The sequence below is a fragment of the Scleropages formosus genome, chromosome 15, assembly GCF_900964775.1.
Source record: "Scleropages formosus chromosome 15, fSclFor1.1, whole genome shotgun sequence".
NCBI lineage: Eukaryota > Metazoa > Chordata > Actinopteri > Osteoglossiformes > Osteoglossidae > Scleropages > Scleropages formosus.
The window spans coordinates 7,661,167-7,685,666 of record NC_041820.1 but is presented as its reverse complement, the minus strand read 5'-3'; the positions used below and the strand labels follow the sequence as shown (position 1 = coordinate 7,685,666).

The 24,500-nt window shown below is 41.9% G+C and overlaps 2 protein-coding genes across 7 annotated transcripts in view; both read right to left on the bottom strand.

The window, feature by feature from the left end:
- LOC108941892 (uronyl 2-sulfotransferase) overlaps window positions 1–19,105 on the bottom strand; it is a 35,144-nt gene extending 16,039 nt beyond the window's left edge. Inside the window, exon 1 of the mRNA XM_029258333.1 lies at window positions 18,668–19,105. Coding sequence (XP_029114166.1) covers window positions 18,668–18,890 — 223 coding nt within the window. The 5' untranslated portion in view covers window positions 18,891–19,105. The remainder of the gene's footprint in view (window positions 1–18,667) is intronic.
- Window positions 19,106–21,657: 2,552 nt separating this feature from the next.
- sash1b (SAM and SH3 domain containing 1b) overlaps window positions 21,658–24,500 on the bottom strand; it is a 93,696-nt gene continuing 90,853 nt past the window's right edge. For all 6 annotated transcript variants that reach the window (XM_018731747.2, XM_018731755.2, XM_029258697.1 and 3 more), the window contains one exon: window positions 21,658–24,066. In XM_018731747.2, coding sequence (XP_018587263.2) covers window positions 23,809–24,066 — 258 coding nt within the window. In that variant the 3' untranslated portion in view covers window positions 21,658–23,808. The remainder of the gene's footprint in view (window positions 24,067–24,500) is intronic.

The following is a 24,500-nucleotide window of genomic DNA, read 5'->3' as shown; positions in this document are numbered from 1 at the left end:
CTCTAGTAAAATCACCCAGCTGTATAAATGGGAAAATAACTGTAGGTAGATTAACACTGTAAGTCACTTTGGAGAAAAGCATCAGCTAAATGAATGAATGTAAATGTAATCTGAAGAAACAACCTTCAAAGTTTTCCGTGTCAGGAGATCATGGTACTAACAAGGCAGGGAGGCAAAGTGTTCGGTTATTTTACCACCTTATTTTTTAAAATCTTTTTGTGTTTTCAACAAAGTTGCTGTTCATTTTAAACCCCGCGCTTCTCTTCTGAGAAGGTGCTTCACCGCCGAGTGCTCCGTTTTCGAATTCTTAAAACAGCGGAAAAAGAAAAAGACACACAAGCTATTAAAAGGCTCCTTTTCCGCTGTAGGCGTGGAGCGCAGTGTGCGTTTTATGCGCTTCATAAACGTTCCCCTTCGCTCCGTTTAGCGGCGCATCGCCTACGTTTACCTCGGGCCGACCGGTTTTCTCTAACGGCCGCCGACTGAAATAAAGCAACAGGGACAGCGGCCTTTCTGTTATTAATTTTATTGCCACTTTATTATCTTTCATTCTCTCCCTCGCTGAACTGTTCTGCACCTGTGTATGACGTAGCCTCAAAACAGTGCAGCAACTGTGTTGTCCTGCACTGTTTAATAACCTGAACTGACTGATATGATACAACAGCGACGGTGACTCGTCATATTAACTTTTCCCACCCGTTCGTCGTGTTAGTAAAATGACCGCATAACGGATACGGTGCTGTTGTACCGAATAACAAGCTCGTTGTATGAAAACGGAATACATTTTTATAAACCTTTGACGCTAATAAACATCAGTGATATTTTTATAATTATATTAGGTGTAAGAGCACAACCAACCAACCAATGTCTATAACCGCTTGTCCCAAGTGGGGTCACGGTGAGCCAGATCCAACCCGGCAAAACAGGGCGCAAGGGCGAAGGGGAAGGGGACACACCCTGGACGGGACGCCAGTCCGCCGCAAGGCACCCCAAGCAGGACTCGAACCCCAGACCCACCACACAGCGGGCACTGGCCAAACCTGCCGCACTTCCCCGTTGTAAGAGTACAACACTGAACATTTCCCATTATTCTTAATATCTCTTAATACTTTAAGGTCCACTCAAACAGCTGTTTATATACAGCAAATGCTGCTATAACGTATAGTTGTATATAGTTATTGTCAATATGCAGTATGTCACTCAGAACTGCTGAATCTCTCTACATTTAAGAAAGGTCTTTGTGATGTACATGGGGGTTCATACGGTGGAATATAACAAACTGTGCTTAAGAATCACACGTCTGCAACTATGCCTCTCTTCCTCCTAATATAATGTACACATTGTATTTTCCTGCGAGATGTATGTCGCTTTGGAGAAAAGCGTCTGCTAAATAAATACATGTAAATGTAATAACACAAATATGTCAGAAACAAAAATGTATAGAAGCTATTAAATTTTAAATAAAAAAAAACCCTCAATATGTTTATATGAATGTGTAAGGACACCTGTTTATTGCACGCATTCACAACGGCTTTACTGAAGTTGAAAGACAAAGGACAGCAGCATTAAAGGGAAAAACCACCAGCTGAACACAAAAGTAGTTCAGCACATCGTCATGATTATTGTTTATTCATTTAACTTACACTTTTTCCCCCAGAGTAACCTATGCCAGGTTTTTTCCTACTAAGCTGCTTGTAATGATCTTCCCATTTATATGACTGAGTAAATTTTATTGTACTTGCATTGTATCAGTTCAGGGTAAGGACCCTGGTCATGGGTACTACAGTAGGAGGTGGAATTCAAACCCAGGTCCTTTGGCTCCAAAGAAACAGCTCTAACAGCAGCAATAGCTGCTTCCCTCAGCAAAAAGCAGACGAAACTCAAAATCTGTAGAGTAACAGCAGAAAACAAGCTGTCAGCAGGATCAGTACCTTCCACTCTTCATTCTCTCCTGACCCACGTTCCCATTATTTGCTAGTTACACTTTGACCTCCACGAACAGTGAGCCCACTTTTCGAACAACGGAAGCAGCGCTTTAACCTCCAGTCGTCATTCAGTTTCCTGGGCCGTGTCTTCTGGAATTGAGTCTCTCATTTATCATAACCGACGTTCCCATCCATCTGGCAAACGGCTCACGCAACAGGGTTCTGTTTTTATGTAATCGTTCCTGGAAACGGGCAATTATGCTTAAAAGACATATCCTGTTTTTGTGCTGTGATGTTCAAAAAATCTAAAGTGTAAGTCGCCTTCCAACATAACTGTTGTGCGCTTGGTTGAGCTTGTAATGGGAAAATATTGCATTGCCTAAACATGCAGATCAGACATGACCGGCAGGCCAAGATCTCTCAAGACACTGTCCCTTCAGGGCACTTCTCCACATAAACAAGTTATCACAAGCACTAAAATTTGGGGGCAGCAGGTGGCGTAGTGATTAGAACTGGCCTCCTGTAGCCAAAGGACCTGGGTTTGAATTTCACCTCCTGCTGCAGCGTCCTTGATCAAGGTACTCAACCCGAACTGATACGGTAAAAAAATCTATATTTATATAAAATTGTAATTATACAAGTCTAACACTGTTAATCACCTTGGACAAAGGTGCCAGATAATACTGATAATAACAAAAAGAAAAGACTTCCCGTTTTATGCAGATTACAATAAACAGTAATTACAGTAAATTTCAGTTTCTTCCAAATTGCTGTTCGCATTAAAAGCACTTCAATGTATATTGTCATCAGTGAAAGCAAATTATATTACTACTTTAATTATTGTTGAAAAAGGAGCTCACACCGCACAGGTTGGTAAGCGAACGCCCTCGGCACACCGTAGCCCAGGAAACAACTTGCCTTTTTTGCAGCAATAGCTGTCAAAAATGTGGTCATTAAGCTGACGCTGATTACAGGACACCAGACCATCAAAAATCTATGTTGCACAGCATCGCCATCTTATCCCATCAGCCAAGCTGCTGGCCCGGAGATGTATCATACGCTGAAATTACCAGGACTAGAGCATGACCAACAGGATGCACTTACGCACAATCAGGACCACTCAAATCCTGCTGAGTGCTCCGTTGTCTCAATCTGTGCAAAGACCGATGAGGGACAAAGTGGCTTTCTGTTTAAATAAATTGTCCCGATGTTCCTGGACATTGTGGAGTACGGAAGTTGCCTGGTAACTGCCAAGAATGCTTGGCCTCTTGTCCTCCGTGGACTCTGTCATTGGGAAGCAATATGTACATGTTGGGGATGTCTTCATAAGCCCAGATTGTCCAGAGCCAAGATCACCCTGAGCCTGCATGTGGGAGGAAGGGACAATCCCTAATATGCCTGATAGGAAGATAAATATTTTACAGAAAATGTAGCAGTAATTTCAATACACAAAACAAAATGACTAATTCACCAAAATTTTCGGAGAAGTATGAGGAAATAATGCACCATTATTAGAGAAAATGTACTGTTGGTCTTAAAAATTAAAAAGAAAATTGTAATTATTTGCACAATTGTATGACTACATAGTGATTTTCACAAGATCTTCGGTAAATAATTCAGAGATTTCTTTCCTAAGTGAAACAGTAACAAACGAGTTCAGATGGAGCGAAAAGCTGAATATGTACTGCACCTTGTAAAACTATGCAAAAACAGACCAAGACGGTGATTACTGAAAAGGAGACGTTCTTCTGCTAAAGGTCCTTTCAACTTCAGAGTCACAAAATAAAATTCATATAAGAAGCAGCTGCCTTCAAAAACAAACAAGACACAAGTCACAGACCATTAAATGCACACAAACAACAGGACCAATTCAAAACTTTGTGGATTTAGTAACTTAAGGTTTCAATGGCTCACTTGACGATAAAAAAAATAAATAAATAAATAAATAAATGTCTCCACAGCGTAATACTTTCTATACTGAATGAGTCTGAAATACTCAGAAAATATCACATTTCCCATAAGCGTGAAGAATTCATATATTTGAAGCGAGTGGAGCCATAGGGGAATACCTTTAACTACTTTCTTTTCTTTAACCTATATTCACTTATGCATCACACGTGCACGGCTGGGTCCTTCAGCATCCAAACATTACGGCTGGGTCAGCTGCGCTATCCTTGGCATCAGGCAGACAGCAGGAAAATATTATTGGATGATAAAATAAAGGCAAACGCTTCTCCCTGCTCAGTTGAAGGGTATTTACAGCTTCGCTTTTCACATCAACCCAGAGCATCTACATGCATGTTCATGCCCCTGCTTTGAAATCCAGCCACACAGAAAATAACTGGCAAAACAGCTGTAAAAACAAGGTCGTGCCATAAAGCAAGATTCAAACTGGGAGCCAAATAATGCTGGAAGACGATATGAAAAGCTGCCAGGCAATGCAGATTTTATCAATTTAGGGTTTATTTATTTCTCAGTCCAGTGTGTATGGAATTAGCACACATTTTCCTGTTTAATAAGATAAGGCGGTGGTGTAGAAGAGAGTTGGCGCTGCTACAGTGCGATGTGTAGCCTGGAAAGAGTCTTTGAAACAGTCTTTGCAAAGTACTCCCAGGACACAGCAGTCATACTTTGGACACATTTTCAGAGCACAGTCCTTTCCTGTCTGCGTGTCATTTTACTATTTTTGCAGCTAAGATCAAATTTTTTTAATTATTTATCCAATTTTCCCAGAAAGCGACTTTTAACGTTACGTTTGAGCTAAGCTGCTTGCAGTGCTTTTACTTTATTAATTCATGGTAATTACCTTGATCAAGTGTACTACAGCTAGAGGCGGGATATGAATGCGGGTCTTTTGAGTGCAAGGCGATAGGCCTAACCAATTAGCTACCTGCTGGACATGACGATAAACAAATGAGAAATTAAGGAAGCTTCTCATTTGGCAGCAACATAATGTTTTAATTCTGTTCTCAATTGAACGAAATGGTAGGATGTGTAGGTGCCATGTGGATTTACTGTTGCACATACATACCAATCTTGGTACGCTACTGGGCATGTCATTGGGTACATTTACAATTATTCATGTAGAAGCTTCTCTCCAAAGCAATGTACAACACTGAGAAAACAAAAGTACGTTCCAAAAACAGGAAGAGCGATTTGGAAGCAGACACGCAATTCTCAAACCGCAGTCAATTAGTTCAGTAACCAGCATGCATCACAAGGGTATCATATATATGCATATAATTGGTACAAAGAAATTATTTTAATCAAATAATGCAGTACACGTTTATGGACTAGACAGGAGATCAGGAGAGAAGAGGGTCTGAAAGAGATGTTTCAGGTTTTTGATTTTCGACCTCTTACGCATGAGACCAACCAAGTGGCCAGTGGAAGAGGAGCATAGCAGTCCGGCTGGGGCGTAGGGCGCTAATTACGGAATTGATTGGGTACCCCCTTCCTGCTGTAGTACTCTTAATTAAGGTACTTACCCTGAACTGATATGGGGAAAAAAAACACCCATCTGTATAAAAAGGTAAATTGCTGGTAAGTAAATTAGTATATAGCCATAACATTGTAACAGCCGTAACATTATAAGACACCTTGGACAAAGGTATTAGCTCCATGAATAAAAATGAAAAAAATATGTTATATATACTGCATATAAAGTTAACATTATTAAATTGAGGGATGTGTGGATGCTTCAGTATGAGAATTCAGTTACATGATATGAAGGCCTGCTGTTTTGGTCAAATCTGCTCTGTTCATCAGCAGAGCTCTGGCGGAGGAGCCGCTTCCGGCCAAACAACCAGTGGAAGCAAAAAGTATTTCACCTCTGCAATTCGGGACCTACAACGTGCATTTTATTCTCACACGCACAGAACGAGACATAAACATCTCCAAAGAGTCTAGAGCTCTCCAAGCCAACACAACATAGCAATAGAGCAATACAATGCAGAGCAATACAATCTTCAGAAATGGTTTGGCTTTGGGTTTTACAGCTCGGCATAATGCGATGACCTGAAGAAGATACCACAGTGAGGACAAACTGAGGCTGTTTACAAAAATAAAATCAGAGTTGGGACGAGGGCAACATCCTGGTGACCGTGACCGTTCTGGAAAACTGCATATTCCGCCACCGTAATTAAATGTCTGTTTAATGCATTCCTTATTCTCTGCATGTCTGGACAGTGGCCTAAGGGTCTCTCACAGGCACAGGGGTCTTGTTGATGGCTGAGGGCCTCATACTGCACCTCCAAATAGGAGTTATGTGCTGCAAAAGAGAAAGGATTTGGGCTAAAGGAATATACAAATGCATACATATATAGTATATTAATCACTTCATTACTTCATATTCTGTATTATGTTAACCCTTTTCCATTTGTATACACAGTCCCTTCAGAAAGTATTCACACCCCTCCACTTTTTTACACTGTGTTGTTCAACACTGAGTACACAGTTTTTTTTTTTTTGTTTTGCCATTAATCTACACACAAAACCCCATAATGAAGTGAAAACATGTTTTTAGAATATTTTGCAATTTTTCCAAGATAAAAAACAGAAATCTCTACTTGACATAAGTATTGAGACCCTTTACTATGACAGCCCAAATTGAGCTCAGATGGATCCCGTTTCTTTTGATCGTCTTTGGGATGTTTCTGGAACTTGACTGTAGTTCACCTGTGGCAAATTCATTGGGCTGGACATGATTTAGAAAGGCATACAGCTGCAATTATAAGTTCCCACAGTGCACTGTGCACAGCAGAGTAAAAACCCAGGCATGAAATCCAAGGAACTCCCCATAGACCTCTGAGACAGCATGGTATTTTTATGTTTACACAGGACCTTCACAAAGTACTCAGACCCCTCCACATTCTCTGCACTTTGTTGCACATATGTATGTATTCACACGTAAAAAAAAAAAAAAAAAGCAAAAGTATTCACAATATATAAAGAAGAAGAGAACTGGAAATATTGCAGATACCATTTGACTTACCCTCATACTGTATATGCGGTGTGTCTATTTATATATAAATATATGTCATTAATCCTTTTTCATTAGCCTCAGAGTGTTTAAAGATATCTGCAGCAGTGCTCTGTGTCAAGGTGGCATAAGCGGAATTCCGTGGGAGCAGATGGTCATTAATGAGTCTTCTGGTTTCCATCAGTCACTTGGGTTTGTTGTACTGGAGGCATCCCAACTGCAACATGGGGCCATGTTGTTTGCTAGTGGTCAAACACCAAACGCTAGCTATATAAATAGTTTGGGCGCATCGCGGGGAAGGAAGTGTAAACTGGCTGGAGATGCTCTGTAATTCCGAACAGGAAAATATTCCCGAAAACGCTGGAACGTGTCGCAGGGCGCAAATACTGAAATGGCTAAAATGCCTGAAACGTAAAGTGAAAGGAGCGATGGTGTGTCTTGAAGTGTGTGTCACGTAAATGTAGCCCTGGAGCTATGGAGCTTAAGGATCTTAAAGACCACCTTCACTTCCTTTCATTACGCAATGTCTGTGCAGAGAAGTGGGCCTTGAGCAAAATGTGGTCACCGTGTTTATGTTTCCACCTGTACGTTTAAGGGCGGGCGTTGCGCCAAGAGGGCCGCCACCCCACAGCCAAGCCGAAGCAGCTTTAGCACAGGAAATGCGCGACCGGAATGCGAGGAATTGTGCGGAAACAGCCACAAGGTACAGACAGGGTGGGGTGGGGTGGAGTGCGATGGGGGTGTGTCCCGGGATCGCTCCTCCAAAACGGCTCTGCACCGAAACGCACAAAAATAGACGAGTGGCATGTCATTTGAGCTTGCGGCGTGAAGCCGCAGGATGGATCCGCCTACTCTGCTTTTGAAAGATGGCCTGTTCTCTGCCGCCGCCAGCAAAAAGACTCTCCGTGGTGGGCATTCGGAAAGGCTGGCACCGCCTCAACACGACCCAGCGATCAAGGCTCCCTTTAATTTAATACCCTAAGTAAGGTTCACGCAGAAGAAACAGCTTATTATAGAAGTTGACATCGCCTTTCTAATTAGTGCTGGCTATTCCTCTTTTCGTTCTGCGCACCGGGCCCTTTCCACGACCCACGAGTCGAGGGGCCCTTCAGGCCTTGGTGAGGATGGTCGGGCAGCCGGCCGGGACAGGGGTCACACTCCCGAGGCGTAAGCATCGTGCGGTTTCACCGAGGGAGCGGTCGAACGGTCCCTCCGACTGCAGCTGTTAGATTGACATGTACCGTGCAGGAGACATGCAAAGGAATTGCTCAACTGTCAATCCTGCATTTTTTTTTTTTTTTTTTTTTTAAAATAATCAGTAACACAGACTGCTATTCCTGGCAAGAACAAGTAAGATGCATACCACAGCACCGCCCTGAGAAATTCTCCTATGTCAAGACAGTTGGAGAAATTTGCTTAAGAAATTAAATTTATTTTTGTTTTAAGGCCAGTAGAATGTTTGCTTACTGTTTCTTTTTCCTTCAAGTACAGTTTCCCGTAAAGCATTTTGCTTGTATCTCGTCACAACTCTACATTTACATACACTACTGTAGTGTTATTTCTCTACAGTACTGGACAAATCAAGCCAGCCTGATGGCCACAATTAAAGGATGCCTTTTAATCACGCTAAGATCACAAATTGAAAAAAGATTACTGTACTACTATTATTTATTCATTTAGCTGACAATTTTCTGCAAAGTGGCTTACAATGTTAGCCTTGTACATGAAGCTGCTTGAAATTATTTACCCATTTATACAACTGGTAATTCCTTACTGTATTGATTCAAGAGCACTACAGCAGGACACATGATTTTAACCAAGGTCATTACATCGCATGATGCCGCTCTAACCACTATGCCACCTACTGGCCCAAGTATGTGCCACACAACAAGGAACAACATTCCAGAAAACACAGTACAAAGATGCAAAAGATACAGCATTTTCAGTAATTATGATGAAAGATGTAGCTTTTTATTAGCTAAGCCAACTGGCAACTGAGGAGAGGAAAACAGAAAATTGCCCATGAGAAGAGGGGGAGAAAAATACTCCTCCTAATAAATGGATCGCTTTTAAAATGAAGTGACTGCAGAGATGACAGGGCAATCTTGTTTTACAAAGTCCACAGAGATTGTCACTCAATGCAAAGTAACTATTCACACAGAGGCCAATGTTAATACAGATTAACCACAATAACAATGGTACCAAAGCAGATCATCTGCTTGCTTCCTGGAAAGAAAAAAAAAGTGAGGAGGTATTACTGTGACCAAAATGACTGAAGTATCTGGAGCATTTCAGACAGAATGACAAAAGTCAAAATGTGCACTGAATCCCCCCCCAAAAAGACTATAAGGTGCTATAAGACATTTAGAAATGTTTCAACTTGAAATGGTCACAAGAGATTTCCTGAGGTACACGACTGCGATTCTGGGAGGATCGCACATTCTTTGGAGGACAGGACCTTGTGACATGGAGAACACAGATATTTCTACACAATGTATAATTTAGTCTGTATTAGGACGGTCTTTATAAATATATCTGTGTTTTATTTCTTGTAAATATTAGCACAAGAGTAGTAATTATGTGCTGAACAGCTCAAAATACAACTGCACACTACCACATTTGATGTTTTGGGTCACAATAGTTTCCCAGACACAGTTAGTACTGCTCTTTTATGCAGTGAAATGAGGACTGTTCTCTAGCTGGGTGGTCTCATGTTCAAAAGTCACTGATCTACCACTGGCCTATAATCAGGCAGAAGTTAAGACCACCCCTCCCACCTCTCACCCACCTCCAAAAAAAAAAAAAAAAAAAAACCTGCATAGATTACTATTTCCAGGGCAGGATTTAGCAGTGGTAGTCAAAACGTCTTACAACTTATTACTATTATTATTATACACATTTTATTCTGTTTAAGAATAATGCCACATTTCATTCTTGAAAAACTTTTTGATCATAGCATTCATAATTTTGTTAATATGCTATTAAAAAAAACCACTAACCATTTGTGCCAATACAAAAATATTGGATATACAGGTACAGCACAATATTTCACAAAAATAACCAATAAGCGTAGTTAATATTGTGGACAGTAGTTAATACTATGAGATGTTAAAACACACACACACACATTTTCAGAACCTCTTGTCCCAGACAGGGTCACAGGGAACCGGAGCCTACCCGGCAACACAGGGCGTAAGGCCGGAGGGGGAGGGAACACACCCAGGACGGGACGCCAGTCCGCCGCAAGGCACCCCAAGCGGGACTCGAACCCCAAACCCACTGGAGAGCAGGACCCAGTCCAACCCACTGCACCACCGCGCCCCCCGAGATGTTAAAACTGTTTTTGTAAAATACAAAAATAGTTTAATCTCAGCTGTGTTTTCTTAATTCTCCATTATTAAACTTTACTAGAGACCTTTGTTCAAGGCAACTTAGAATATTATATGATTAAAATGACAATCATTTACCCATATATATAGGAGGGCATTCTTACTGTATCAATTCAAGCTAAGCACCTTTATCACTGATACTAAAGCAGGAAAGGGGTTCGAACTGGTAACCTTCAGAAGTAGGATCGACGTTGCCGTACTTGCATAATTATTAAACTTTATTCATTCTTAAGTATTTAAAGGTGAAGTGTACTGCATGTGACAATACTGAGAACTCCCTTCCAGGTGTTCACCCCCTCTTCACTGTGGCCCCCTGATCGAACCGACCCCCTATAGATGCTCCGTTAATGTGTTTTTTCCTCTCGCTCATTATCCCATCACTTGGACACAACAACCTCAGTGAGTAGGTGTAAAAAGGCCAGGTTGTGGTTATTAAATCTGACCCCCTGAAGGACCAAAAAACAGATCATTCTGCTAGTTGAGACTCAGTCTCAGCAGATCTCTGAGAGCACAAATTCCTCATCTGAGCTTTAAACATCTTTGTTTATATTGTGTCACATGAGGGTGTGCTTCACTGTTTGTTAGGGTGAAGGCAGAACTATGCAAGGATTGTTTCTTAACAGATCTTCACACAGCAAAGGGAAGCCTGAGCTCTTAGACATGTCTCAGAGTTCTGACTCCGGCAGCTGTGAAATACCACACCTCATACTTTCATCGCCCCAAAGAAAACTCTGCAGCCGAGTGAAGGCCAGAAAAATCTCTGAATGTCCAAGTATCGAGCTCTCCTCAAATTCACGAGGACTACGTTGTGCAGATGAATATTTTTTCCTCTATTAATTGGGATATTAATATATTTACGATAAACCCCATCAGCAATACAACAAATGGTGAAAGAGAATGCTTTGTCAAAAACCACAGTGAAATGGGGACAGAAAATGTGATATTATTGTATATATCTAGCGCGCCATGATTAGCAACAGGTGCAAAATTTACGATGCTATTACGACAAATTCTTTCCACTGAAGTGGTGAGAGAAGAACATTTCCATGCACTTGTTCGTTTAAGTGAGTAATTCTCTCATCTGAGGTTCCCTGTGGCCAAAAACTGAGTAGTGGCTGCTGCAAATCATCTACCTAATCACGCATTTGGACAAAGCAAAAACCAGAAGCTTTACTAGTAGTCCAGAACATGAGATCCTCAGGCTTCAAGGAATGCCAAAAAAGTGGCTTCGCTGAGGATATCAAATCTTTAGACGACTGGATGGAAAAGTCTGACGTGGCACCAATGCAGACGACATGAAATCGGACATTCTATAATCCTCTAACTGCTGCCTATTAACATGCATGTTTTTTGGTCTGATGCTTCTTAAGGTAATGGTCTATCCAGCTCAAGCTAGTGCCACCACAACCTTTTCCAGGAAAAGAGGTTTGAAAATGAATAAATGAATGAATGAATGGTAACAGCTAAGGTGTGGGAAGACACAGAAACAGTCATTACAGAAACAAAAAGCTAAAGAATCTGTTAAACCCGTGGTGCAAAATGCATCACAGCTTTATACATAGGGAGAACTGACTCAGTCAATTCATGGGAAAGTGTCCTCAAAATAAAACAATTTAGCTAAACATATGCAAGCATTAAAAGGGAGGAGTAGGTAGTGGTCAAAGACATTGCATTGCAATCGAAAGAGGAGGGTTTGAATGCCTGCTCATGCTGTAGTATCTTAAATCAAGGTATTTACCTTGAATAGGGTGGCACAGTGGCACAGCAAGTAGGGCTGCTGTCTCACAGCACCTGTCTGGTGCAAGAGAACATGGGTTTGATCCCCACTCAGTCTGTGTGGAGTTTGCATAGTCTTCCTGTGTCTGCATGGGTTTCCTCCAGGTGCTCTGGTTTCCTCCCACAGGCCAAAGACATGCTGTTCAGGTTTCCCCATAGTGTGTGAGTGACACAGAGAGAGTGTGTGTTCCACTGATGTATGGATGAGTGACCCATTGTAAGCAGTGTATCTAGCAGTGTAAGTCACCTTGCTGAATAAGGTGTGGGGGCTCATAAAGCTACACAGTATGCATTGAAAGTTGCTTTGGAGAAAAGTGTCTGCTAAATAAATAAATGTAAATGAATAGATAGTGAAAATTACCCTGCTATGTAAATGAGTACATCATCATAAGCAGCAACCTACCATAACATAGAATGTACTTTGTTTCGGAGAGAAGATCAGATAAATGACTAAAGATACAGCAATTACCCTTTTTAGGATGATTAAGAACCAGTCAGAACAAGGATCCAGCAACTACCAGCTAAGGTCTGACTTAGGCTACTCACCAATGTAACTTACGGGGCTTACTGTGCTCAGGAGAGAAACATCTGGCAAAGTGAGAACATTCACTTGGTGCATAAGAAATTACTTCCTTTCACCTGGCTTCTAGGCAGTGCGATCAGAGACATTCAGCCGTCACCTGAAAGCTGTCTTCTTTCAGAAATGTGACGAAAAAGACCGTCAACCTCTTTATGAGCGTCACTTTGATGATACGAGTAAATGAAAGACTTGCTTTTAAGTGGAAAATAGACCCATTTATTTGATGCAGCTAATGGATTTACATGATGTATCAAGAAAATAACTGCCAGTGACAGGGTCCTCCCATGCATCTCATAACGAAGGTGTTACTGCCGCACACTATAAAATGGGACAGATTTTGTACCAATTTTGCACTATTCAGTTGCTTCATGGTCACCGTAATTTACAGCAGCACATGCAGATGAATAATTACAACAGTAATTCTGGATAGTTACCTCCACCGTGAAGTGGAACTGGCAAACTTGGGTTTACAAGTTGTATTTTTTTCTAGCTACCATCAAATCTGTACAAACTGTTCAATGCATACATATGACATGTGAAAAGGTGGTTTTGTGTGCTTTTGGAAACACAAAGGACTCAACCTTCAAGATCCTTGGAAACATTCTGTGTGGAAATACCAAATTCAGTGTTAAATTGACCAATGAATCACATTTAAATCCATCAGTACCAAGAGGGGGCAACTTTAATTAATAGGTTCTGCAAATCTGAAACTCGACAAAATGCTGAAACAACGTTGCACTTTGCCAAAAAAAAAAAATCACTGAAAATAACAAGAGGCTGGCATGGTTCAGTGACACTAGCAGGGCAACGCTGCACAGAGGAACCTGGGAGATACTGAGTCTGGCTGTGTGCTGCAGAGGTTTGAGACGAGACCTCAACGAGAGCCGTGTGTTTCAAGGTTTTCATTGAAGCTCATTCCTCTGCTCTGACTGGACCAATTAGTAGCTAAACACATGCGCTATTTATACCTTTGTCTTTCTCCAAAAGTCCCAGTGCGTTACCACTCCTTCCGGACGGGCTACTTCTCGCAAAACCCCTCAGCAAACACAACAAAGGGTTGAAACAAGTGCTTAATGGAGGTCTTACCTGCTTACACTTACCCCTTGCATAACACCACAACACTTCATGAAAATATATATGCTGTATTTTTTTCACAGCAGGCTTATTCTTAACAATGGCATTTTTGCTCATTACATGATCATTTTACTTCCACATCGGGAATTTTATTCTGTACAACAGCACTGCTGTTAGGATGGAGATGCACACTTGGTGTCTTAAACCCAAAAGGTTCTTGTCCCTCAGTGGTATCTGGCTGTTTTCTAGCTAAACTTCATGATAAAGATGATCTAGTGTCAAGCATTTGTTAGTAATACTATGCAGCGCTTCCAGCAGCACAGAGTTACATAGGCAGTGATCTTGTGAACTTTACTTCTTCAGAACACAAACATTCATGAGCCAAATTATGGGAATGAGAATTTGCCTAACAGGGTGTAATATCTACTAATATAGTGGAAAGCACAAGACAAGACCAATGGACTCAGCTGTCCTGTTTACTTTACTTATTCCAAACAGCAATATGCATATCACTACTGCAGCCACATCATATATGCTCCATTTTACTGATGAAATCCATTTTGCAGAGCGCCTAGAAGAAGCTCCGTGAACTACCCCCTTCCTTCTTCATACCCAGATGTATGATCCACTTAATTAAGTTTCTTTCTTGAAAAAATTGGCCTATAAAACTAGCAGCTGACAATCTATAATAAGCTGTCATGTAATTAATTTAGTTTACAGTAGTAATTTAACTAAAAGGTGTGTGGAAAAAAGAATGTTACTGTATAAGAACAGCAATTCCCTTTATATATAGGTGTAGTTGTTTACATGTGTCTTTTTTGCATTAAAAAATTAAAATTGCATATTGTAGAGACACTTTAAAATGCTCCTTTAAAAGAGATCTAAAAATCACATCCTGACTTGGCTGTTTTTGGTAACACTACAGTACTTCCATAGCAACAAGTTCTAATTGAGATAGAGATGATCTCAGCAGCATACTCATTCCTGGTCCAAGGCCTATCCTCTGGAAATAACAGGTCCTCTGTGTCTTTATCTCAGTCTTGGGTTCGCCAAAAGCACTCTCTTCTTTCCCAAGAGCAAAATTTGTTTCATCAGATATTTTTTAATACTTAATACACTTTCCTTATGAAGCACAGGACTCTAGAATCTGAATTACTGTCTTCGATTTTATGAAGAGGAATTGAAAATTCCTTGCAGCAGGCAGACTTAAGTTTTTCCTTCCCTAAACCTGAATGATTCTGTGATTTTTTAAATTTTTTTTTTAAAAGGGGGGCTGGAAATGCCAGTTATTTCAGTTCTAGGAAACTGCTAGATATTGTGCCGTGTTGCGTTGAGGAATGTCCGAGTAATGGCAGAAATACAGGACCCAGCTTTTGCAGGCAACTCTGGCGATTCTCTGAAAGTTGTGATACTAAGTGCCTGAGGTATTATAACATTACGGTAACGAGTGGAAATGGGAAAAGAAACCCCCGCCAGTGATCCAGAGTTTAAGCATGGGCATTAATGGCTTAGCCTAGAAGCACAACTACTGAGGAACTGCTCTGGAATTCAGCTGACTCACAATCTGAGTGGCCGTTCAAAAGCACCAAAACAACACTTGGATCACTGAATTGTGGGACATTAAGTCACTTTACATAAATATTGCACGTATTCATTTATATTTACACATATATTCATTTAGATAAAACACAGCTTTAAATACTAGGACCAGAAAGCAAGAGTGAAAGGCGGTGACACGATGGCCGCTGTGCTTGATGCACCCAGCGAAATACTAGCTCCCAGCAGAAAAGATGCGTGTTTGTTTTTACGTCTCGGCAGCACAAGACTTCGTTATCTCAAGGCTGATCAATCTCCCGATCACCCAGCGTGGACTCAGGCGCGACCGTTACCGCTCGCATGCCGGAGGACATGGTGCCTTAACACATTTTCCAGATCTTCGATAGGCGCCGGATCTAAAAAGCACAGGCTTGGCGCACGGGACAGCAGACATCAGATAAAACGCAGTCAAGTCAATGTTCTCATCAAGCTTTCATTTTTTCTTTCGTTTCTCATTTATGGGCAGCTTTTTGGAAACTCAATCATTGTTAAAATGGCAATTAGCTATTACATTATTTTCTTATGCACTTTGTCTTACAAACAAATTCCAGTTTGTTATTGTTTTTAAAAAAGAAGCAACAAACACAGGGGCTTGAAAGTGTTTATTATGCTTCTTCTCTTAGAAATGTCAGAGTTACATTTTTCACCTTCAGTGCCACGGCAATATGTGGCAGCATTTATTGGGAGAGCTGGGCTCACCAAATGCTGTGTACAGTCCATAAAACCAATTAGAGCAGTGATTTTGGGCGTCAAGGTAGAGAAACAGCGCGTATGAACTAGGGACCTATAAACCAGGCTCTAGGGCCAGACTGTTTATCCAGCGGTCCCATTCCTCAGTAGGTGCCGAGCAGGTGAGGAGCTCCTGGAACTGGGGCTGCAGCAAAACGCTGACTGCAGCCTTCGAGAGAACAAAACCAAGCCTGTTCCATTTGGCTGTGCGAGGGGAGCGATCCAAAAAAGGCCCGACATAAATCCACCGACGATCTTCACCGCTGCCTCGGTAAAGTGTGCTGCCCAAAGCAACACTGGCACTGAACCCAGTCAAATCCCCGGTGACCCAACTGCTATTCCCCTTGTTCATACTGCATCTAGAACCATACAAGCAGAGTAAAACACCTCTGCAAGACACCCATTGCCTTTCTGACACTATTTAGTCACTGTTCTCCCCCTAAATGCACAATGTAGGCAAATGCCCGCAGTGTAACCATAAAAGTATATTATGAAGTAAACCAGAAACCTTTTAACTGTATTGGGTGTGCCTGGTCAGTTTACTGAATGTGGTCTTCAGTTTATGACCAAGGGGCACTTGAGAAACACATAACCAAAGATAGAGATTTTTTTTTTTTTTTTTTTTTTTTTTTTTAAATAAATAAAGGACTCTGTGAAAAGCGGATACTCCAGAAAATTTTCACAGGTTGTATGCTGGGAAGAAAGCACTTTGCATAAATTAGAATATTCAACTTCACAGCATCTTACTGCAAAACCCTGATCGCCCGATTGCAACAGTAATAAACCATGTTTTGGACCATTAAAAATGATGAGTGAGTCTGCTTGACATCTTATCATACAACACAGGCCTCCAAAAGCTTTTGTGATAAAGCTCATTTGCCAGGCAGCGCTTCCTGTGGATTTAAACTCTTGTGAAATTGAACATGGAAACTTTGTTGAAAAAAACATTAACTTAGGTTAAAGAAGATAAACATTTTGAGACCAGTTAGTTTTTTTCATCAGAAGTTGCCTGTTCATCTTAATGAGGCCTGGAGAGATGTTTAGAGGAGTCTGGTCATAGTTATATAAAGTTGATCTAAATCTTGGCATAACTGCTTTTTAACATTTAACTTCAAGAAGCTTATGATTGTCATCAGATCCAAGGAATTTCAGTATAATTTTATCTTATTATAATCGAGAAAAAGGCCTGTATTTTAAAGCATTCTACCTTTAATAAAAGAACTATTTCTCATATTTTCAAGCCCACATTGTCCCAAGGCAGGGATGACCAACACTGCTTCTCAAGGGATGCAGCATATCTGTGATTTTGCTTTAACTCAGGTCATACTGAAGGAAGTATTTGGATAGTAAGTCACCCCACCTGTGCTTGAACAGTGAACCAGCTGCTTTTTATCATGTAAATTCTATAATGTAAAAAGAATAAAACTGAAGAATCTGCCAGACTGCATCCCGCAAGGACCAGTGTTGACACCACTGTTTTAAGGATGTTAGTGCTGGAGCTGGGGGTGGGTATCAACGTAAACAATGAGGTTTAAATTACACAGCTGAAATGAAATTTGGATTAATGGAAGTTTTCAGATATTTTAAAATATCTGGGGGGGGGGGTCATGGAATTTAAAAAAAAAAAAAGAAATGTCCCAGTGGGAAAAACTACTCTGATTCCCCAAATGGAGATGTACACCCAGTGTGTGCCTGTCCTAACATATAACAACTTCCTGAACCCAAATTCTCACATGAACCAGCTAAATATTTAAATATATGACAAATATTTGGGGATGTTATAAAAACACTTTCTTTTAAAGACAAACATGGTGCAAACCAGGGTGGAATTGATGTAAATATACAGCCACAGTGATGAGCCTACGATATTTACTGTGATTTTTTTTTTTTTTTGAAAATCTCTAAAATATAGAGCAGTATTATTAAATGTACTGACTTTCTTTTTAGAGCAGCAGACAGATAAAGAAAACACATTAACTTAGGGAATCGAGTCGCATCTGATCGGATCCCCAGCAGCACTGACCGAACCCCAAACATTCGCGTTGCTCTCACTCACTGTCAAGTGTTTTTTTGAAGAGAAAACACAGAAGTCCACGCAGGGATTCGGAAAAAGGGCGCAGAACCTCAAGCCAAGGGACATTGAATCGAATCCCACAGAAAAGAGACGCACTGACTGTTACCGTAGAGAAGCGCGCGAAGACGAAGTTAAGAACGGACTCGCGTGGAGGGAGCGAAGCCTCGCGCACTCTCCTTCCACCCTCTTCGCTCTGACTTCTGAGCCCATCTCGCACTGCATTTAGGCTCGGCAGCCGGGCGCTAAAAACAGCCCGTGAAATCACGGCTGTGTGTATAATGCAGCGGCGTTCCGTTCGCGGGATCTCACACACATACCGACCGACTGAGGCCATGTTGGAAAGCGCGGACGCCGTTCTTCGGAAAGTAAGTTCCCCGAAGCGGGCGGTGCGGCTTCGTTCGTTCGAGCGCCTCAGAGTTCAAACGGGACGCGGCACAAGAAGTGAGAAGTGGAGATGATAAGTGCGACGAAGAAGAGAGAGGAGACACCTGGCCGAAGAACAAAGTGGAGGAGGCGACGGCGGGCACGGTAACGGTCCCTTACCGAGGTACTGCCGCAGCTCGATCAGGATTCGCGGCGCTCCTCCGTTCCACTGGTAGAAGAGCGAGGCCAGGCAGAAGAGCAGCAGCGCGCTCATGCAGAAGCCATAGTCGCGCGGCGAGAACCTGAAGGAGAGCAGCGCGAGGCACACGCTCCGGCGCGCGCCGCGCTCGCGGCTGTGGTTCGGGGTCGGAGTCCTGTGGCGCGGACTGCCGCTGCAACTCATCCTCTCCGGGCGGCGCGCGCTCACCCCATCCGCGTGGGCAAAGTCGGCGGCAGAGCGGAGACGCGGAGGGGCAGCCGAAGGAACGGGGCTGGATCTGAGGCGCGAGCGCAGAGATGGTGTGTGTGTGTGTGTGTGTGTGTGCACGCGCGGAGTTCCTCGCTCTACGTCAGGAAGGGAGATCCGCTCGCGCGGCCCCCCTCGGGTGTCGGGTTTCCTCGCGCAGAACAGAGACACCTCCAGGCTGCGCTGCGCTGCGCGCGGGACTCTGAGCTCCTCACTTTCCCCGCCAAACAGTCCTGCGAGCATCCCTTCAGCAATCATGTCTGCTTTTAAGCCTCAAATCTCTCGGTGAATGTGTTTAGCTTTGCTGTTTGATTTTAATGCGGGAAAATAATTCTCTGGTAGTATTTTTCATCTTTACTGAAAAGAGCAAAGCATTTAAATGATTTAAAACACCAGATCAAAAATCAAACACTTCCTACGCTTACGTCAGTACAAGCGAGGCATGAATCCATATCAAAAACAACATAAATTTTACAAAAAGCCACATTCAACTCAAAGTTAAATGCATCCTCTCACTAAATGACAGATTTTAAAATAAAACATTGCTTTCATCCGACAGAATGTAGAACCGCAAGGCAAACATCAAGTCAATAATCACAATACTGTATATTTAAAAGTCCAATAGCCTGCACCATAAAATCCGTCAAACTCTCAACCACTTCACATTTCTTGAAATCTGTCAACTCCATCACTAAGTTTAAAAACATCAATAAACCATTCATACACAACTCAAAAGTCACTCCATGACAATGAAAAAAACTATGAAATATTAGGCCTAACCATTTCATAATTCAACTAAAATCAACAATGAAACAATTTCTTGAAAGAGTACTCCCTGAACCTAGGAGAAGACCCCACCAAGAACAAATCAACACATCTGAATGATCGGTCCAATGGGGGGAGTAATTTTCTCGGCCTTTTTGAAGGCTGCTCATCAAAACAAGCAGCCCTAGTACGGTACCGGTGCCATTCCAGACTCCCTCCTGCACCTCTTCTTCTTCCTGGTCACCCTAAAAAGGTACAGGTAAGTGTCCTCAAAACCAGGAGAGCAGGAGTCCTCTTCAGCCAGAGAGAGACAAGAAGTGCCAGAAGAGTGGGACCATCCAGCATTGGCCATGACCAAACCGTCCATTACCTCACCCCATACCGTTGCTCCCATCTGTTCCCCCACCAACTCTCCATGATGGTACTGTCTTCTGTCCTCATGCTGACATCGGGTTAGTGGACATGACCCCAGTGCAGGCCGGTCGGAGCTGGGACAAGCTGTAGAAGATGTAGTCTTCTTCTCCACACCAGGTAAAGTGGCAAAGCCCTACTGTGCCATGTGGCTTGTGTCCAAATGCTGTTGGCACATCACATCCCTGAAACTCTTCTCTGTATGTCCTTGGCCCCAAAATAGGTGGCAGGAGGGGGGGCTGACTGATAATGCAAGTATAGCACATGCTGCCACAGATGCTGAAATATGCATGGGGTTGCAGAACTTCTCAGTCTCCACAGGGTCAGGATGTTCCAAATGTACAGCTCATCCCCGATGTCCCCGAGTGACATCAACAATTTCTCCCAGGAGTTCCAACATGAAGGGGTCAAAGATGCGGACTGTCACAATCCTCAGGTTGTTGCTCCAAAATGGTTCGATGGAATAGGGGTGCAGTTTGGTGTGGTCAGCACTCTTCCTATATGTCTTCAGAATCCTCCAGTAGTCCCCCTTGGTCAACAGTGTGAGGTCAAAGATCGACAAGGGTCCATTTTGCTGGATCTGGATGGCTTCTTTAATACCAAGGCCCAGGAGTAGAGTAACCTCTGGAGTGAAGGATACTTATTGAGAAAGCTCCTCACGGTTCCTTCACTGGAAGCATAGTGTGCTCTTCATGGTGGTCAGCTTCCTCTGAGTTGTTGTCCTTGCCATGGAAACCATCATCATGATCAAAATCTTGGGAGCTGTCAACACTCTTGGGAGAGTTGATCAAGTTAGAAAAAACAACTAGAAATAAAATCTCCAGTCCATAATGTCGGGGCAGTGGTACAATGATCTGACCCTTAGGCTCAACAGGATACCCAAAAGAAATTACTTGTGTATGAATGGGTGTGTGTGTGGCTGCCCTCCAATGGGCTAGTGTCCCATACAGGGTGTAACCCCAGCCTTGTGCCCAGTTAGCGATGATTAGTAATAATAAAAAAAAAATATATAATAAATAATTTAAGAAAAAATATTAATTACTGTTGCTTTAGTTTTTGTTCTAGGGTTGTAATTTATTCAGTTCAACAAAGATGGTCGTACAGTGTGGATGCCATGTTCCACAATAACTTTTCTTAATAAAAGACATGACCAGCAAAGATGGTGCAAAGGTTCAGCAATACATACACTTCAAGAAACACACTAGTTTTGAAAAAATTTAATTGAACAGTTACAGTACATTACATATGTACATAACATTGCTGCAGATCGCTTGATTTAAAATGGCACGCTTTTCCTTTTACAACTGAGTAACAGCAGACAAAACGGATTTTGTTTCTAATTACTTAGGCCTTTAAAACATTACTTAAAGTGCATTTACTGGTATTATTACGGTCTCAAATTTCAGTTTGAGAAAGTCTAAATACACTTCTAGGAGTACTTCCCGTAAAACTAGGATTTAGAAATGTTAAACTGGAAATAACCTAAGACCTGTGTACAACTGTCACATATCAATATACTTAACGTATATTTATGATGATATATTTAGGGCCTTTTTGGCAGCTACTTCATGTGGCTGCCAGAAATGAAGGGCCGATTTAGCTGTACGCAGGGATGACGCAGCTTTGGTCAGATGGCCAGGCAACACAAAAAATACAGAAACAACAAACCATGATTGTAGACATTGCTTCAGTAAGATATCTTTGGCATTCAAATGAATTCAAATATTAAGGAAACACCTGTGACACCTTTTCATATTCAAATCTTGAGAATAATCAAATTCATACAAACAGGTAAAAATGTTTAAGTATCAACAGCAATAAGATCATTTAAGGATTAATTTCAAATTGCTATTCCATTTACTGTTCATTTTGTGTGTTATCTACTTCTGAAATGTGCTAACTTCAGCTTGTAGTGTTCAGAAGATGAAACAACTTAAAAACTTAATTACAAAATAGAAACCTAGAAGTAAAAATAAAACTTATTTTCTATGGAGTGCAAACTGCTGCAGAAAGTTTTGGGGGATATGCACTCACCAGTATGTTCAAAAACAATATGAACTCAAACTTTACACATTCACTGACAGTTGTTTAACAAAGCACCTCAGATTTTTCTCTGAATTTATTTTTATTTGCATTATTTCAAATTTTTATGTTGAGAAAACTGGCATTATCAGGATTACTTGATATGAAAGGGACGCTGTAGAGGATCTACTCTTTCTGACTCCTGATGTGATTTGAAAGGTCTGGAATTGCTAAATAGGACTCCTTTGAATTTATATGATCATATAAATTAATATAAATTTAGTTTACTGGCAAGCCTACTCAGTCTACCAGGGTGAGATACTCATCATATATTCACTATAAAAATGAATATTTGATTTCAAGTGTGCAGTTTTTTTCTTTGTTGGCTTTAAAACATTCATTGTGCAATACAGTGAATCAGGCCCTGTGTGTGTGGTTTTTTTTTTTTTTTTTTTTTTAAAATAATAAAATCACGTCACTTATTTTCAATTGTGCATCATTATACTTAGCAGTACTGGAGTGAAAAATGTACTTTATGTCACAAGTACGGAACTGAAAGAGAAAAATACCACAGGGAATATATGTAGCTAGAGGTTGTAATGGTCAAATGTATGGATATTTACCTGTTTTACATACTTTACAGGAAACCTGTATTTAATCCCGTATAAAATGCTGTGAGGCATCACTGATACCATGAATAGCCGAGCTCTCACTATCAGTCCTACAAGGTATAATATATTGTGTTTTACCCTTCAAATCATACACAGGAAAACACATGTATTGCGAATATAGCACTGTGCATTTTGTACTCCAAAAATACAGCATTAAAGCAGTTATGATTATTGAAATACTAGTGACATATGACTTGTTGCAGGACTCTCCTGTACGTTGACCATTCACCATATGGCTCTTTTCTTGATTGAAAAGCAGCAACGGTAAACTAATTACAATTCTTCCTGAATAACAACGGTTTGGCAAAGCTACAACCTTCAGCTCCCTAATGTTAAAAGCGGGAAGAGAAAGAGACGGCGATGTGTCTGACGACAAATATGAGCAAACATTAATAAACGCAAGTATTTCTGTAGAAAAGCCACGTACAAAAACCCGTTGTACTTCTTCAAAGGCAGCTCTCAGTCTTTTATGCGAAGACCGTTTCCTTTCGAATGGAAACGCCACTGAATAGAGAGTCCTTTAAAGGCGCGCCGCTGATCCCCGGCAGCCCGTGGAATCTCAATTCCGACGTCTGCGGGAGGGAAAGGGGCCGAGAGGAGCAGCAGTCCTGACAGATGACAGGTGCAGCATTTGCAGTCTTTGGTCCTGCCGCTGCGCTTCTTTGTGTTGCTGCCGGTCACTCATGTGTGTGTGTGTGTGTCTGTGTGAGGGTCCTACATCACAGCTCTGGAGTCGTATTATCCTGCCACCGTGAAGTCGTCCATGGCACAGGTGCAGTGATCCACCCTTATTGCACTAAAGCAGACTCTTTTCCCCAAGCAACTTTGGAGAAAAAAATATTACAGTTTCATAAAGTCTATTTTGCAGCTGGACACCAACTAAAACGTTTAGGCACCTTGGTTCAGGGGTACAACCCTGGGGATTCAAGCTAGAACCTTCTGGCTTCAACCCCTTGTCCTTAGCTGGAATATCACCATCTGCCTCATTACTGGTGGGTGGATGGGACGTGCACCAGATGTGCAGCCCCCAGCAACAGCTGCACGTGGCGCTCTTCTCGAACCCCTGCCCCCAGCACTTCCGACTCGGTCAGGGAGGAGATCTGGTCCAGGCTGCTGTACCCTGCCACCGCGAAGGTGTGGATGTACATGGGCAGTCCGATGGACACGAGCCAGTCCGCTACCGTCCCGACGTGTCCCGGGGAGACGGACTTCCTGCACAGCTCCGTCAAACCGCCCAGGGGAATCTGGAATTTTGGGAGGGGAATTTGGAAAACGTTTTCCACAAAAAAGCACAAAAACACTTGCGTGTCTGTGTTACGTTTATTCAACTCCTACATCCTACCAGAAGTCACCTGAAATGGATTATTTATGCTGCTTATATACTTGGATGTACTGAAGCAGTCTGGATTAAGTATTCCACTGAAGGTTACACTACGGTGCTGCTCTTGTTGGACCTTTTGGCCAGGAGCCTCGTCCTCAAACTGCTCCAGCAATTAGTATATGCTGGACGGTGCAAGAATATGGTGTCTTGTGGCAGTGCGTACAGTAGATGTTGCGGTCCGAGTTAGACGTTACGACCAAAGGCTGAAACTTGGAATAATATAATGTTGAGGAGACGGTCGTATTAAGTGCAGTTTGTCGTAAATCTCGTGTCATAAATCGACGACTACCTGTATAT